Here is a 19,032-nt window from a genome sequence, read left to right on the forward strand (position 1 = left end):
CTCTGAAGCGCCCTCGCAAAACCTGTCTGCCTCTCAATCTTCCTTTCCCCCTGTAAAACGCTCCTTAAAACCTACCTCTTTACCGATGCTTTTGGTCACTTCTCTTAATATTTCCTTAGGCGGCTCGGTGTCAAATGTTCTTCGATAATCGCTCCTGTGAAACGCCCCGGGACGTTTCACTCCGTTAAAGGCGCTGTATCAATGGGAGTTATTGTTGTTAATATTCACCTCTGTCCCTCTCAGGGTGTTAATATTCCTGAGATCAGTGGGAGTGTTTTACAGTTTACAGGGTGTCTCTGGCGGTGGGCTATGAAGCACCGAGTGTCTCAGTGAGAGTGTTAATATTAACCTCTGTAATCTATCGGTGTGTTAATATTCATGTGTCATTGGGAGTATGTTATTGTTTACAGGAAGTCTCTGGCAGTGTTGTAGTTGGTACAGGGTATCTGTTCATCAACGGTAATATTTACTGGATGCTTCTGTCAGTGCGTTATCACATCCTGGGGGTCGCTGGGAGTGATTCGTTGCTGACAGGAAGTGCCTGGCAATGTATTAGTATGGAAAGTTGCCGGTATTTTATTGCTTGCTGCGTGTATCTGTGAGACTTGTTAATGTTTACAGAGTTTTTCCTTGAATCTGTTAATTATTACAGTGTTTCTGACAGTCTGTTAATGTTTACAGTGTATTTGAGTGAGTCTGTTCAATTTTACAGTGTTTGTGTGAATATTTTAATATTACAATTTCTTTCTGTGAGTATGTTATTATTTACAAACTGTTTCTGTGAATCTGTTAATGTTTACAGTTTGTTTCTGTGAGACGGTTAATGTTTTCAGGAAGTTTCCGTGAGTGTGTTAATATTTACAGGGTGTTTCTGTGAGTATGTTAATGTTTACAGGTGGTTTCTGTGACTGTTAATTTTTACAGGGTGTTTCTGTGTGACGGTTATTATTTAGCGGGTCATTCTGTACGACTGAAAATGTTTACATCGTGTTTCATTGAGCCTGTTAATGTTGAACGGGTGTTTCTTAACTGTGTAAATGTTCACTTTTTCTCCATTTAAGTTTGCAAATATTCAAAGGAGTCTTCCGTCATGTTACTGAACATTTAATTGATAATTTCTTTCAATAATTTAAAACATCTTCCAACGATTGGCCAGACCCACAATGTCTCGACAGGAAGCCGTAGTGAAATTCCCGGCCCCATTCAAGAGCCACCGCAGGGACCTCAGAGGTTGTGACGTTCCCCAAACCTCCATTCAATTTGGGAACCGATGATCGCATTTTGGACTGGTTCAGTGTCATAGCCGATTGACCCCAATATCTCGACATCACAGACCCCGGGGGCGGAGCGGGTCGAACAGAATATGAAAGAGGATTGAGTTCTGATGCTGGGAATTCTTCTTTTCTTCTCATCATTTAATGATTTTAACAATTAGAGTAAAGGGATATTTTAGCATATTCTTCAACTGCTCTCTGAATTTAGTCTGGGTCACAGCATAAATACAAGTGTTTGTGCAGCAACTCAGGAGCTGGAGCATGAATCCGAGTTCCATGAGAGCGACAGGCGGAAGTACAGTAGGATCTGTGAAACCCAACACCCGCATCCATATAGAATACAACATAAACATCGCCCATAACAGCATGAAATTCCCCGAGATGACGAACAGTAAAATAATGGACTTCCTTCGACTCGTAATTTCTGGGTCACTGGGTCTCTCTTCACTGCTGTGGTCCCGGAGTCTCCTGCGGGCTCTGTTGGCCACTACAATGTGTCTGACGATTAAAACATTGAGCAGCAGAATCAGAACAAATGCGACCCCCGGGGTTAGAATATAATGAAGGAGTTCGATTGCTCCCCACACCTGTGATGCACTAATATGACTGTCTACAGCACAAAACCAGGGAATGTTGCCAAGATTATACCCACTCGATAACATAAAGTACCAGGTGATGTTCTTTAAACAGCTCAGCACAGTCACTGTTCCCAGAATCACAGCCGCCGTTTTCTCGGTGCAATATTTAGTTTTCAGTTTCTGGCAACAAATGGCCACAAATCTATCGAAGGTGAAAGTGACGGTGAACCAGACAGAACAGTCTGTCGCTGCATAAAGCAGGGCGGCCTGGATATTACACACGCGGATGTCGTACAGGAAAACAAAATGTTCGAAATATGCAATCGGAATCTGTCTCAGTATCAGATCGATGATAACGACCAATAGATCCGCCGCTGCCATGGCCACCAGGTAGTGAGTGACACATTTGGAGAGACCGCACGTTCCTCGGGACAGGATCACAATCGTCACTAAGTTAACTGTAAGGGAGGGAAATAAACAGGGAAATTATACATCAGGATCGGAGCAAAAACAACAGTTTGATGGAGTTCGTGGTGAAATTTGCTCCTTTGCTACTGCATCCAGTGATGGACCTGATTATTATACTTGTGATACGGCTTTCTACTGGAGACAGAGTTTAAATATAATAATAGTGATTGGACTGGGAAATAGAGAAACAAACAGAGATTTCTGCTGGAATCAGGAGTGGATTGAGAAGTAAAAAAAAGAATGGAATTTAATTACACTTGAACGATGATAGGTTTCCTTTGAAACAGATCCCCCTGTAAATATTGATAGAGCCTTTGATCCAAGTGTAAGTATTAATACAATCTGTGGTTCCAAAGTAAATATTGTCATAATCTGTGGACCCACATCGTACCGTCCCTTTAACTCTTGTCGATATGGCCACAGATTCTCGGCGCCCCAAAAATATTCGGGAAGTCCATTGATCCAACTTTCAATATTCCAACAGTCTCCGGATCCCGTGTTGATATGGTATAGTCCCTGAAGCCCCCGGAACAATTGGTACAGTCACTAAATGCCCCATTAATGTTGATCTTTTCATTCAGTCTCCAGACCGTGTCAGTCTGGACAAGGTTCGGTGGACACTGTCAATATATCATACAGCAAAAGAATCATAGAGAGGACAAGGAGGAATCTCGGCCCACCGTACCCGTGCTGGCTCTTTGAAAGAGTTATCCAGTTAGTCCCACTCCCCTGCCCTTTCCCTATGGACCTGAAAATGTTTCCTTTTCAAGTATGTGTCCAAATACCTTTTGAAAGCAACTGTTAAATCTTCTTCCACCACCTTTCAGACAATACATTCCAGATCATAACAACTCGCTGCATGAAAAAAAATTCTCCTCATCTCCCCCTGCTTCATTTCCCAATGATCTTTAATCCGTTACTTTGGTTACCGACCCTCCTGCCAGTGGATACAGTTTCTACTTGTTTACTCTATCAAAACTCCTCATTAATTTGAACACCTTTATTAAATCTCCCCATGGCTTTTTCTGCTCTAAGTGAACAATCCCAGCTTCTCTAGTCTCTCCACATAATGAAACCCTTTATCCCTGCAACCATTTTAGCAAATGGCCTCTGCACTCTTTCTTTGACGAACTTTCTAAAGTATGGTTACCAGAATTGGACGCAATACTCCAGCTGAGGCCGAACGAAACAGTGCCAGAGCGTGTACATATTCAGGCAGATGCCAGAATGCGTCAGTGATTACATGCATGGGTGAGTCAATATTTACAGGGTTACCAGTGTGCGTGCCCATTCAGGAAACCCCGAGTGCGTTGGTAAGTACAGGTTATATAACAATAAGTCAATGCGAATCTGGAACAAAGGACCAGGAGTGGGCCATTGAGCCGCTCGAGTCTGTTTACCATCCAATAAGATCATGGCTGATTGACATCTCAACTCCTTTTACCGCCCTTTTGATCCATATAATTTGTTAATAAACACAAAACTATCGATTTCAGACTCGAAAATGTGAATTGACCCAATACACACAGCCGTTTGGGGAAGAGTGTTCAAGGTTTCCACTACCCGTTGGGTCAAAAATTTCCTCCTGATTTCGCTCCGAAATGGAATAATTTGCCCTCTACTTTTGGATTCCACCAGAATTGAAAACATTTGTCGGTATCTACCCGATTCAATCCATTTATGACTTTAAACACGTCGATTAGATAACTTCTCAGATTTTAAACTAACGGGAATACAAAAAAAGTTTATGCATCCCACAAGTACCGACACGCACAAAGGAACATCCAGTAAAGAGTGAGAATAACTTTAGAATAACTTATAATTACTGACACACAAATAGAAAGATCCAGCAAATACTGACACTAATTTAAAAACATCCTGTAAATACTGACACTCAACCAGGAACATCCTGTAAATACTGACACGCAACCAGGAACAACCTGTAAATACTGACACGCAACCAGGAACAACCTGTAAATACTGACACGCAACCAGGAACAACCTGTAAATACTGACACGCAACCAGGAACAACCTGTAAATACTGACACGCAACCAGGAACAACCTGTAAATACTGACACTCAACCAGGAACAACCTGTAAATACTGACACTCAACCAGGAACAACCTGTAAATACTGACACTCAACCAGGAACATTCTGTAAATACTGACACTAACCTTGGATCAGCCTGCAAATACTTACACTCACTCAGGAACATCCTGAAAAAACTGAGTTCACCCAGGAAGATCCTCTCAATACTGACATTCACTCAGGAACAATCTATAAATACTGACACTCACCTAGTAACATCCTGTAATTACTGACACTCACCTAGTAACATCCTGTAATTACTGACACTCACCCAGGAACATCGTCGAAATACTGACACTCACCTAGGAACAATCTATAAACACTGACACTCACCAATTAACATCCTGTAAATACTGACAGTCGAACAGGAAATTCCTGCAAATACTGACACACAAATAGGAATATTCTGTAAATACTGACACTCACCCAGGAACATTCTGTAAATACTGACACTCACCCAGGACCCTGCTGTAAATACAAACAGTCAACGAGGAACATTCTTTAAATAATGTGACTCACCTAGGAACATCCTGTAAATACTGACACTCACCCAGGAACATCATGTAAATACTGACACTCACCCAGGACCATGCTTTAAATACAAACACTCAGCAAGGAACATTCTGTCAATTGTGACACACAATCAGGAACATCCTGCAAATGCTAACAGACTCTCGGGAACATCCTGTAAATACTGACGCAATCAGGAACATCATGGAAATACTGACATTCACTCAGCAACATCCTGTAAATACTGAAAATCAGTGAGGAACATTCTTTCAAAACTGACACTCATTCAAGAATAACCTCCAAATACTGACACTTACTCTTGAACATCGTGTAAATACTGAAACTCACTCGGGAAAATCCTGTGAAAACTGACACATATTCAAGAACATCTTGTAAATATTGACACTCACCCAGGAACGAACTGTAAATACTGACACTCATCCAGGATCGTTCCGTACATACTGACAATCACTCGGGAACATCGTGTAAATACTGAGACCTACCAAGGAACATCGTATAAAGAAGGAATCTCGCCGAGGAGCATCCTGTAAATACTGACACTAATTCAGCAACAGCCTGTAAATACTGACACTCATTTAGGATCATCCTGTAAATACTGACACACAAGCGGGATCTTCCTGAAAACACTGACACACACTCAGGAACATCCTGTAATTCCGGACACATACTCAGGACTTTCCTGTAAATACTGACAATCACTCAGTGACATCGTGTAAATAAAGACACTGATTCAGGAACATCCTCCAAATACTGACACCCACTCATAAAAATCCTGTAAAAACTGACACATATTCAGGAACATCCTGTAAATACTGACACTCACTCAAGAACATGCTGTAAAAACTGACATTCACTCAGCAACATCCTATAAATACTGACACTCACACAAGAATATTCTGTAAATACTGACACTCACTCAAGAACTTCCTGTGAATAATGACACACGCCCAGGAACATTCTGTAAATATTTACACTCACCTGGTACATCCTGTAAATACTGACACTCAAACAGGAACATTCTTGAAATACTGACACTCACCCAGGAACATATTGTAAATACTGACACTCACCCAGGAACATCCTGTAAATACTGACACTCACCCAGGAACATATTGTAAATACTGACACTCACCAAGGAACAGCTTGCAGATACTTACGCTCACTAAGGAACATCCTGAAAAAACTGACATGCACTGAGGAACAACCTGTCAATACTGACACTCAAACAGGAACATCCTGTAAATACTGACACGCAACCAGGAACAACCTGTAAATACTGACACTCAAACAGGAACATCCTGTAAATACTGACACTCAAACAGGAACATCCTGTAAATACTGACAGTCAAACAGGAACAACCTGTAAATACTGACACTCAAACAGGAACATCCTGTAAATACTGACACTCAACCAGGAACATCCTGCAACAACTGACACTCACCGAGGAACATCCTCTAAATACTGACACTCACCTGGTAACAACCTGTAAATACTGACACTCTCCTAGGAACATCATCCAAATAATGACACTCAACTTGGAACAACCAAAAATACTGACACTCACCTAGGAACAATCTATAAATACTGACACTCACCTAGGAACAACCAGTAAATACTGACACTCATTCAGGATCATCCTGTAAATACTGGCACTCACTCAGGATCATCCTGGAAATACTGACACGCACGCACGAACTTCCTGTAAATACTGACACGCACGCACGAACTTCCTGTAAATGTTGGACTCACAGAGGAATATCCCGTCAATGCTGACATTCACTCAGGAACATCCTGTAAATATAAAAACTCTTTCAGGAAAAAAAGCAGCAAATACTGACACTGACCAAGGAATAAATCGTAAATAATGATACTCACTCCGGAACATCCTGTAATTACTGACAATGACCCAGGAATAATCTGCAAATACTGACAGTCACCCAGGAATATCCTGTAAATACTGAGAATGACCCAGGAATATCCTGTAAATACTGACATACACTCTGGAACATACTGTAAATACTGACACTCACTCAGTAACACCTGCAAATGCTGACACTCATTCAGGAATATCCTGTAAATACTGATACTCACGCAGAAACATTCTGTAAATACCCACATTCACCCAGGAGCATCCTGTGAATACTGAAACTTATACAAGTACATTCAGTTAATACTGGCACTCTCTCGGGAAAAACCTGTAAATCCTGACACTCACCCAGGAACAACCTGCAAATATTGACAATGAAACAGGAATAATCTGTCAACACTGACACTCACACAGGCACATCCTGTAAGTACTGACAGTCACTCAGGAACATCGTGTAAATACTGACACTCACTCAGGAAACTCCTTTAAATACTCACACTCACACAGCAACACTCTGTAATATTGACACTTACCCAGGAACATTCTCTAAATACTGACACTCACTCAGGAATATCCTCGAAATACGGACACCCTCACAGCTACATCCTGTGAATAGTAACACTCCACACGGTACTTCCTGTAATTATTGAGACTCATGCAGGAAAATCCAGTGAATAATATGACTCGCTCAGCGACATGCTTTAATTACAGGCACTCATGCAGGAACATTCTTTAAATACTGAACTATCCGAAAGAACATCCTGTAAATACTGATACTCACTGAGAAACACCTTATAAATCCTGGAACTCGCCTGCGAACATCCTACGAAAAATGTAACGCAACTCGCAACATGTTGTATACACTGACATACTCCCAGACCCTGTGGAAATCCTGACATACTCCCAGACCGGGTGTATACACTGACATACTCCCAGACCCTGTGTATATACTGACATACTCCCAGACCCTGTGCATATATTGACATACTCCCAGACCCTGTGTATATAGTGACATACTTCCTGTACTATTGATCAATAATTACATTCTCCGAGGATTCTATGGCATCTCTGAGACACTCCAAGGTTCAGAACTTGATTATAAACATTCCCGGGGACTCCCTGACAATCCTGTCTCACTGTACGAACCCCTGTAAACGCTCAACCACTCCCAAACATTCTGTAAATACTGCCAACTTCAATTACACTTCCTGTGAATACTGTCACAGTCCCAGGGATTAGATATCAATATTGACATTCCGTCCGGGACCCACTGTAAATACTGACACACCCCAAGGGCCCTCTTAAAGCAACCTCACACTCAGGCTCCCGATCATAGAGCTTAACTCCCAGGGACCCGTGTTCCATTAAATCTCACACCCAGAAGACCTGCGTAAACAGATCACCTATCCTGGAAACCCCATATAGTAATAGAGGCTCAGCAGGAGACCCTGCAATTATATCTTCCATCCCGGAAAACACCATATAGATCTATCGACTTACCAGGAGACCCCGTAATTATATTTTCCATCCCGGAAACACCATATCTATATCGAGACTTACCAAGAGACCCTCTAATTACAACTTCCATACCGGAAAACCCCATTTAGATACCGAAACATAGGGGGAGATCCTTTAATTACAACTTACATCCCAGAAACCCCATATCTGTATCGAGACTTACCAAGAGACGCTCTGATTAAAATTTCCATCCCGAAAAAAACCCATATAGAGTTAGAGACTTACCAGGAGAACCTGTAATTATATCTTCTATCCCGGAAACCCCATATGGGTATAAATACTTACCAGGAAACCCCGCAATTATATCGCCATTCCCAGAAATCCCATATCGATATAGAGACTTACCAGGAGACCCCGTAATTTATCTTCTATCCCAGAAACCCTACATCGCTATAGAGACTTACCAGGAGACCATGTAATTACATTTACCATCCATATACATTATAGAGAATTAGCAGGAGTTCCCGTAATTACATCTCCCATCCCAGAAAACCCATATTGATAAAGGGACATGCCAGTCGATATCGGAATTACATCTCCCATTCTGGAACCCCACAGAGATATAAAGACTGAGCAGGACACCTCCGCAATTACATCACCCATCCCAGAGACCGCTTCTATATATAATGACCTAAGAAGAGTGCCCGTAATGAGATCACCCATCCCGGAAACCTCATATCGATACCATGAATTATCAGGAGACGCCTGTAATTACATTTAACATCCCAGAAACCCCACATAGATATTCAGAATTAGCAACAGAACCCCGTCATTTTATCTCGCATTCCAGAAACCCCATATAGGTGAAGAGACTTACGAGGAGACCCCAAAATTACATCGCCCATCCCGGAAAACCAATATTGACATAGAGACTTACGTGGAGTCCCCGTAATTACATCTCCCATCACGGAAAAATTCCTTACAGATATAGGGACAGACCAAGAATTCCTGTAATTATCGCTGCCATTCCTGATACCCCATACAGATTTAGAGACATCCAAGGAGACCCAGTTTCCATCCTGGAAACCATATACAGATGTAGACTTACCAGGGGATTCCTTAATAGCATTTCCGATCCTGGAAACAACATATAGATATAATTTCTCAGCAGAAGATCTACGTAATTATATCTCCCATCGGAGAAACCCCATATAGATATAGAGACTGAAGAGGACAGCCCAGAATTACATCTCCCATCCCGGATAAATCATGTCGCTATCGAGACTTAGAGGGAAAACCCGTAATTGCCTCACATCCTGGAAATCGATATAGGCACAGAGGTTTACGAGGAGACCCCGTAATTACATTTTCTATCCCGACAACCCCATATGGATATAAAGACTTAACAGGAGACCCCGTAATGACATCTCGCATCCTGGAAACGCATGTAGATATCGGACTTACGAAGAGACCCCGTGCTTAAATCTCGCAACCTGGAACACATGTTGAAATAGAGACATACCAGGAGACCCCGGAATTACATCTCGCATCCTGGAAACACATGTAGATATAGAGACTTACCAAGAGACCAAGCAATTTTATCTCGCTTCCTGGAAACACACGTAGATATAGAGACTTACCAGGAGACGCCGTAATTGCATCTCGCATCCTGGAAACAGTTGTAGATATAGAGATTTACCAGGAGACCCCGTAATTACATCTTCTTCCCAGAGATCCTATATAGATATTGAAACTTACCAGCAAACATCGTAGTTACACGTTGCGTCCCGAATACCCCAGAGACATATGCATGCTAAGCAGGAGCTCCAGGAGAAGTGAAGATGCGGCAGTAAATTACGAGAACAGTAATGCAGTGAAAGGTAGTTTACAAAACTAACAGCTGGATATAGAGGCTTATCAACAATAGCATCATCATCGGGGAGTAGACAGTAAACGGGAAGAACAGTATCACAGTGAAACACGTGTTATAGAATTAATAGCTGATGTCGAAGTTACCAGGGACACCAACAGCAGCGAGGAGGGGATTGTAATTTACAAGAACCGTAATACAGTGAAACATGGCTTGGAGAATTAATAGTTGGATATAGGATATAGATGATTACCAGTGAAACCAATAGAAGCGAGGAAGGAATTGTAAATGACAATAATAATAATACAGTGAAACCTGTTTTCTAGAGTTAATGGGTGAATATAGAGACTAACCAGGCGCGGCAACAAGAGCAAGGAAGGGGAAGTAAATGAGAAGAACAGTAATACAGTTGAACATGGTTTAGGGAATTAATTATATCGAATATTACCAGGGAAACCTGCAACAGCGAGGATGGGATAGTAAATCTTTTGAATAATCCGAAGTGCCAAATATATCCGAACAGCAAATCTTAATCCATCATAATTTGCAGAAAGATAATCAAACTCCCAGGAGAAACTCCTGCCCATTGTTGTAACATTCCAATCTACTGTCCTCAGATTATGGCCCATTCTTGTCACTTTCCAATTTACTGATCTCAGATTCAGACGCTTTCTCCCACTCTCTGCAGAGCCGCTGATCACTGTTAAGGTCGGAGGTGGTACTTCAACTGACAAAATGGGATAACACATTGCAAGGAGCTCCTTATTTATAGCAAAGGGAAACTCTCCAGTGAAACAATTAAGGCCATTGGAGGCTGACTTGAATTACAGTCACTGAATAAACAGGTTCAGTTAACGCCTTTCAACCCAATACATTTTATATCACAACATATATTTATCCACGTATTTCACAGTTGTAAATCTAAAAGCTCAGCACATTATTTTAATTAATATTTGGAGAGCAGAAACTATGCGACCCGCAATCTGAGAGCATCGGTGTGAAGCGAGAGCAGCTTCAATTACAGATTGCAGATTATTTCTGAACGTGATTTATTAATTAGTTTCAGTTAGTCTCTACCCATTTCTATAGAGTTGGGTTTACACTCAGAGATATAAACAGAATCATTTTACCAGTCAGCCTGAAGACCACCCTGACAATATTGGTGTAATCTCTGGATACCCCATCAATATTGGGAAATCAACGGATTATCTTGCAAATATTGGTACAGTCTCTGGGTCTACCTTTAAGTATCGGTAAATTTATGGATTGTACTGTATATATTCGCATAGTCTATGGGTCACCCTGCAAATATTCCTGTAAACTACGATAAAGGCTCTGGATAATTCTGAAATTATTGGGCCATCTCATGATTTCCCATTATTATTGAAACATCTCAGGATAATCCCCCAAAATATTGGCACCATTATTGCATCACTCTCTAAATACTAACACACTGTCTGCATCCCATGTAAATATTAGTCCAGTCTCTCCACGCAGAGTGAATTTCAGTGCAGTCTATGAATCTATTTGTAAATATTATTTTTGTTCTGGATCGATTTGCAATCGTTGTAGAGTGTGTGTTTCCCCTGAGATACGAATTATAGCCTTACCCTCTCATTAATTAATAGCAAGAACTCTGTAGCCTTTGCAAATATTGGTAGAGTCTCTACGTTTTCTCCTTATATAATTGAACACTAACTACATCCATTCTAAATATTGGTGCATTCCATCAGACTATAGGGACTGACAGAAAGTGTAGTCTCCACGCTACACCGATAAAGATGAATATAAGATATCGGAGCAGCATTAGGCTATACGGCCCCTCGAGCCTGCTCCGCCATTCAATCAGATCATGGCTGATCTTCTACCAGAACTCCACTCTCCCGCCCGATTCTCATATCCCTTGGTTCCATAAGTTTCCAAAAATCTATCACCTCAGTACTCAGCGACTGAGCATCCACAGCTCCTTGGGTAGAGCATTCCAAAAAATCACAATCCTGTGAGTAAAGAATTTTTTCTCATCTCAATCCTAAATGGCCGACCCCGTATTCTGAGACCATGACCACTTGTTCTAGACTCTCTAGCCAGGGGAAACCACCCCTCAGCATCTACCCTGTCAAGCCCGGTAAGAATTGTGTTTGCGTTTCAATGAGATGAACTCTCATTCTTCCAAACTCCAGAGAAAAAATGCCCAATCAACACAATTTCTCCTCAAAGGACAACCCTCTCATCCCTGGAATCAATCTAGTGAACCTTCGTTGCACTGCTTCTAAGGCAAGTACATCCATCCTTATGTTCGGAGGCACAAACCGTACACATTAAATCAGGCGTACACTAAACACCTTTTTTAATTGCAGCAAGATGTCCTTCCTCTTATACTCCAACCCCATGCCATAAAGCATAACATATCATTTGCTTTCCTTATTGCTTGCTGTCCCTGCATTTTAACTTCCTGTGATTCGTTTATAACGACACCCATATCCCTTTGAATATCAATATTTACCAGTCTCTCACATTTTAAAGAAAATTCTGCTTTTCTATTCTTCCTACAAAGTGGATGACTTCACATTTCCCCACATTATACTTCATCTGCTACCGATTTGCCCAATCACTTGAACTGTCTTTAACTCTTTGCATCCTCTATGTGTCAATCTCACAGCTCACTTTCCCACCTAGCTTTGTACCGTCAGCAAACTTGGCTACATTACACAAGGTCGCCTCATCTAAGTCATTAATATAGATTGTAAATAGATGAGGGCCATGGACTGATCCTTGCAGCACCCCACTAGTTAAAAACTGCCAACCCGAAAATGAACTGTTTATTCTTACTCTGTGTTTTTATTTCTGTCAACCGATCCTCTATCCATGCTAATATATTACCCCCAACCCCACATCTTGTATGACAACCTCTTGTGATGCACATTATCAAACGCCTTTATAAAATCCAAACATACGACATCCACTGGTTCCCCCTTATCTGCCCTGCTGGATAGACCCTCAAAAAACTTTAATAGATTTGTAAAATACGATTTCCCTTTTATAAAACCGTGTTGAATCCACTTAATCAAATTATGATTTTCTTTGTGTCCTTTCACCTCAGCCCAATAATAGATTCTATCATTTTCCCTACCACTGTTGTCAGGCTAACTGGCCTGTAGTTCCCTGTATTCTCTTTCCTTCCTTTCCTGAATAGCGGGGTAATATTTGCTGCCTTAGAATCGATGGGGATCGCAGTAGAATCTAGGGAAATCTGGAAGATGAAAACGAATGCATCCACTATCTCTGTAACCATCTCTTTTAAAACCATAGGATGTAAGCCATCAGGTCCAGGCGATTTGTTGGCTTTTAGTCCCATTAATTTATCCAGTAGCTTTTCTTTACTAATCTTAATTACTTTAAGTTCCTCACTCTCATTCGACCCCTGGTTCACCACTATTTCCGGTACCTTTTGTGCCTTCTACTGTGAAGACATATACGACATATTTGTTTAACGTCTCTGCCATTTCTTAATTGCCCATTATAATTTCTCCTGTCTCTGTCTCATCTAAAACCCTTCTTTTCTAACCAGTATTGTGTGCGGCATTGCTGTCGTCGCAGCAAGACTACCGTATCTGATGTGTGGTGCAGTGTTCGTACAGTGGTTACACACGTGTTAAAAAACGGGTGTAAGGAAAAACTCAACAACTACAGGCCAGTCAGTTTAACCTCGGGAGTGAGGTAGCTTTTAGAAACGATAACCCGGGACAAAATTAATTGTCATTTTGACAAGTGTGGATAAATTACGGAAAGCCTGCACGGATTTGTTAAAAGCAAATCATATTTCACGAACTTGATTGAGTTTTTTGAAGGGTTAACAGAGAGGGTCGATGAGGGCAATGCGGTTGATGAGGTATAAATGGACTTTCAAAAGGCGTTTGAAAAATTGCCGCATAATAGGCTTGTCATCAAAGTTCAAGCCCATGGAATAAAGGGGACAGTTGCAGCATGGATACGAAATTTATGGACTGGGAAAGATATATAGTGGTGTTCCCCGGGGGTCTGTGGTTGGACCACTGCTGTTTTTGATATATTTTAATGACTTGGACTTGGGTGTAAAGGGCACAATTTCAAAATTTGAAGATGACACAAAACTTGGAAGGGTGTTGAACAGTGAGGAGGATAGTGATAGAGTTCACTAGGACAGAGACAGGCTGGTGGCATGTGCGGACACGTGGCTGTTGAAGTGCAACGCAGAAAAGTGTGAAATGTTATATTTCGGTGGGAAGAATGAGGAAAGGCAATATAAACTAAAGGGTATAAACTAAAAGGGGGTGCATGAACAGAGAGACCTGGGAGCATATGAGCACAAATCGTTGAAGTTGTTAGGGCAGGTTGAGAAAACGGTTAGCAAAGCATATGGAATCCTGGGCTTTATAAACAGAGGCATAGACTACAAAAGCAAGAATGTTATGTTGAACCTGTGTAAAACACTGGTTCGGTCACAACTGGAGTATTGTTTCCAGATCTGGGCACAGTACTTTAGGAAGGATGTGAAGGCCTTCGAGAGGGTGCAGAAGAGATTCACTGGGATGATGCCATGGATCAGATACATCAGAGACGGGCATAGACTGGAGAAGCTGGGGTTGTTCTCCTTATAGGAGAGAAGTTTGAGAGGAGATTTGATAGAGGTATTCAAAATCATGAAGGGTCTGGACAGAGTAGATAGAGAAAAACTGTTCCCATTGGCGGAGGGGTCAAGAATCAGAGGACATTGATTTAAGGTGACTGGCAAAATAAACAAAGGCGACATGAGGAAAAACTTTTTGTACAGCGAGGATTCACATCCTTCTAAAGTGCGGTGCTGAGAACTGGGCACAATTACTCCTGTTGTGGCCGAACCAGTGTTATATAAAAGTTCATCATAACTTCTTTGCATTAGTACTCCATGCCTCTATTAATAAAGCCCAGGACCCCGGACGCTTTCTTGAAACTTTTTTACACAGCGAATGGTTGTGATCTGGAATGCACTGCCTGAAGGGGGGTGGTGGAGGCAGATTCAGTCGCGGCTTTCAGAATGGTATTGGAAAAGAACTGGAAGGAAAAAATTGCAATGCTACGGGGTTAGGGCGGGACAGTGTGACTGGTTGGATTGGTCTTGCTGAGAGCCGGCACAGACTCGGCTGGCCGAATGGCCTCCTTCCGTGCTGTTGCCATTCTATGATTGTATGCTGAAGTACTGAACATCACGACCAGAATTCGAAGCAACGCAATCTGAACACATGGCCTTAGACCATGCGGCCATCCTCGCTCCCGGGTGCATCATTCAAATCCATTCATCAACCGGTAACGTTCTGTTTCAAGTTGCCGGAAATCATAACATGGTTAGCGAGTCGCCGTCAAAAATGTTATATGTGGTTTGTGTTTCGCCCATGTTGATTGTCATCCATTCTCATTACACAGACGGTATTTTGGGAGTTGGTTAAAAATGTTCCGTGCTTACGTCACCAGGAATCTAAAAATAATTTAATTTCCCCACCTCACTAAAACTAAACGGTAACTATTGCCCCCATTCGATTTTGCAACTCCACCAAGTGCCGCCTCAATTAAAAAACCTGAACTAATACCATCCCTTCTCTCCGCCACTATTGTACAACCGCAAGTGTGTATATACAAAGTGTAAACAATTTTACAACACCAAGTTATAGTCCAGCAATTTTATTTTAAGTTATCAAGTTTTTGGAGGCTTCCTCCTTCCTCAGGTGAACGTTGTTGGAAAACGTTCAACAACGTTCACCTGAGGAAGGAGGAAGCCTCCGAAAACTTGTGAATTTAAAATAAAATTGCTGGACTATAACTTGGTGTTGTAAATTTGTTTACAATTGTCAACCCCAGTCCATCACCGGCATCTCCACATCATGGCTATACAAAGTGTGAGTGTGTTTATTTGACTGTGATATTTATGTAATGGTAGCCTCCAATCCCTTCCTGTCTATGGAAAGTTTGTTTGTGACGAAAGTCGAATCGCGCCCTGACAATACTGGAGCATCAATGTCCGGGCTCAGGCCACTCCACCACGCTCTATATCAATGTTGTCCAATAGAAGTTGTTGACTAATCGCAGGTGTGGTTATGGCGACACCGTTTTATCCACATGAACGGATTTTAGTAGAAAATATCTCCCACACACAATACAGGGAAATGGAGTTCACATGTGTGTATTTCAGAACATCTTTCACCATTCAGTAACCAAGGAAGTAAAACAGTCACAACGACGAAACAACACTCGCACACTCTGCTTTTCATCTTATCATTTTACCAACACAAAAAGGTTAAAGTTCACATGCAAACCACATGCGAATATGAGTATTGAGATCACAGGCCCAAAGAATGTGTTCATTATTCATTTTTATTTAGTGGCCAAGGTATTGGACAACACTGGTCTGTGTCACTTCTGACATTTAGACCTTTACAAAGACAGAATTATATTTTCTTCTTTCGGCTTTGGTGATTTTTCAGCCCACTTGAATTGTTCCTTCCAAAAAACCAGCCCGACATCCTTCCGCGGCAGGTTTATTTTTATTTGTTGTAAGAATGTATAGCCTTGGGGTTCAGCAGAACACGGCCGGTCCAATCAATCCATTGTGACACAGACCAGCGTTGTCCAATACCTTGGCCACAAAATAAAAATGAGGAATGACCACAGTCTTCGGGCCTGTGATCTCAAAACTCATATTCGCATGCGGTTTGCATGTGAACTTTAACCTTTTTGTGTCGTTGGTAAAATGATAAGATGAAAAGCAGAGTGTGCGAGTGTTGTTTCGTCGTTGTGAGTGTTTTACTTCCTTGGTTACTGAATGGTGAAAGATGTTATGAAATACACACATGTGAAGTCCATTACCCTGTATTGTGTGTGGGAGATGTTTTCCACTAAAATCTATTCACGGTGTCGCCATAGTCACACCTGCGGTTAGTCAGCAATTTCTATTGGACAACATTAATATAGAGCGTGGTGAAGTGGCCTGAACCCGGATATTGATACTCCAGTATTGTCAGGGCGCGATTCGACTTTCGTCACTCATAAACTTTCCATAGACACGGAGGGATTGGAGGTTGCGATTACATAAATATCACAGTCAAACAAACACACTCACACTTTGTATATGCACACTTGAGGTTTTACAATAGTGGGGGGCACTAGTTAATGTTCTTTAAATGAGGGGCAGTATTTGGGGTTGCATGATAGACTGGAGCAGTAGTTACCGTTGTGTTTTAGTGAGGTGGGGAATTTAAGATAGACTGCACCAGATTCCTGGTGTCATAGCACGGAACATTTTTAACCAAGTCCTATAATACCGTCTGTAAAATGAGAACGGAAGACATGTGAACACATGCAAAACACAAAACCTTATTAAAGTTTTGACTGTCTCGGTTACCATGATAGGATTTCCTTCAGTCTGAAACAGAAAGTTAGCAGTTGATTAATGGCGATTAGAACAATTATTCATCTGTTTTACAGATTTTATTGAGATTTGCTTAATTAATACAGTAAACTGTTTTGAAACATGTATTTCCCTGATTGGGAATCGAATACATCTCCCGCATTGAAAACATTTGCAAATCGCTGTTCTATTTTGAGTTGTTCTTAGAATAATATACAGAGCTGAGTTTCCGTAGTGTGTGTGGTGTTTATCAGTCTCGCCTAATACATGAAAAGTCTCTGATTTGAAATTGTGTGGAATTATTTTGAAAACATTCCCCATTAAAAACGAATAAATGTTACAAGATGAAGAATTCATTCTGAGGTTAAATATGAATAAAATACAATATCTCACAGCCCCGGTGTATTCTTTCATTCTCTGTACAGTTCTACACACAGTCAAACACTACACAGATACCGGCAGTATCTCTCCCTCACTCCCGTTCCCTGCCCTGATGATGCAGAAAACCCCTCTCAAAGCTGCACATTCAGTTGATTTGTGAGAGTTCATTAAAGGATCCTGCAGCGCTGCCTCCGTTAATCACAATCGGCTGTAACCGCATTTCATCAGCGGCACCAAAGCCATCAGTTTTTCGCCTGTCCCCAGCACCAGGATTGAGTGAGGCCTCGACAAGCAGCAACATTGAGGCCGCCTGTCCAGCCCCGCTCTTCCCAATCACCCGCTGCCGGTGTAAAGCAGTGAATGGAGCCTCAGATATCGCATCACTGCCCCTCCCTGGGAAACAAGATGCCACGGCCTGGTCAAAACTCCCCATACACCGAGCACATGGGTAGGAAATACTGGGAAGATTGTGTCCCAGTCACTCAGACCTCCTGAAGCATTGAACGAACTCCGAAATCAGTAAAAATTCATTTGGATTTTAATCTGGAAATTAGAGAATGTGACCACGGCACCCAGGAGTGGGGTGTCTGAGGCGCTGCGTTCAGGCCGCATGGAGACGTTGGTTCGAATCGCAGTCCTCACGTTCAGGCCTTTAAAAAAAGATGGAGCAATTTTTGGTGCATTCGGCTGGAGGTGATTTTTCAGCCGAGTTGATTTGCTCCTTCCTGAAAACCAACCCGACCTGCATCCGAATCCTAAGCACCAGATCATCAGGGAACCTGCTGCAATTTTCCTGCGAGCAAGCCGACAAACGCTGCTTTTCCTACTTGTACCTTTGAAATTCAGTTCACTTCCACCCAAAAGAAGCTGCTGGCTCGATATGACATTTACTGTAAGAACACGAAAGACTTATTCAGAGAATGAAATCACCAAGTGCGGGGAGGCATGAACCTGGAATGGACAGTGAGGGGAAATACTATCACAAGTTGCTGGTGTAACTGTTTCCATTTCCAAAACCAACCTTTTTTTATTCGTTCATGGGACGTTGGCATCGATGGCAAGGCCAGCATTTATTGCCCTTGAGAATATAATGTAT

At 41.8% G+C, this 19,032-nt stretch overlaps 1 protein-coding gene across 1 annotated transcript; it reads right to left on the bottom strand.

Moving 5' to 3' along the window:
• Positions 1–1,411: 1,411 nt before the first annotated feature.
• LOC137315208 (probable G-protein coupled receptor 139) lies at positions 1,412–16,847 on the bottom strand. The gene is made up of 3 exons (XM_067980082.1): positions 16,769–16,847; positions 10,587–10,865; positions 1,412–2,310 (listed from the first exon to the last, which is right to left on the bottom strand). The coding sequence occupies exons 1-3, from the start codon at positions 16,845–16,847 to the stop codon at positions 1,412–1,414; spliced, it is 1,257 nt and encodes a 418-aa protein (XP_067836183.1).
• Between the last annotated feature and the right edge of the window lie 2,185 nt (positions 16,848–19,032).

The sequence above is a fragment of the Heptranchias perlo genome, unplaced genomic scaffold, assembly GCF_035084215.1.
Source record: "Heptranchias perlo isolate sHepPer1 unplaced genomic scaffold, sHepPer1.hap1 HAP1_SCAFFOLD_54, whole genome shotgun sequence".
Lineage (NCBI taxonomy): Eukaryota > Metazoa > Chordata > Chondrichthyes > Hexanchiformes > Hexanchidae > Heptranchias > Heptranchias perlo.

What these genes read in the sequence shown, in the direction of transcription:
- LOC137315208 (XM_067980082.1), bottom strand. Translation starts at nt 16,847, where the DNA reads ATGAGTTTTGAGATCACAGGCCCGAAGACTGTGGTCATTCCTCATTTT. An exon ending in CAAGGTATTGGACAACGCTG is followed by an intron (nt 10,866 to 16,768) that starts GTCTGTGTCACA and finishes CCATTTTGTCAG; the next exon opens with TTGAAGTACCACCTCCGACC. An exon ending in CGCTGTTGCAGGTTTCCCTG is followed by an intron (nt 2,311 to 10,586) that starts GTAATATTCGAT and finishes CCTCCCTTACAG; the next exon opens with TTAACTTAGTGACGATTGTG.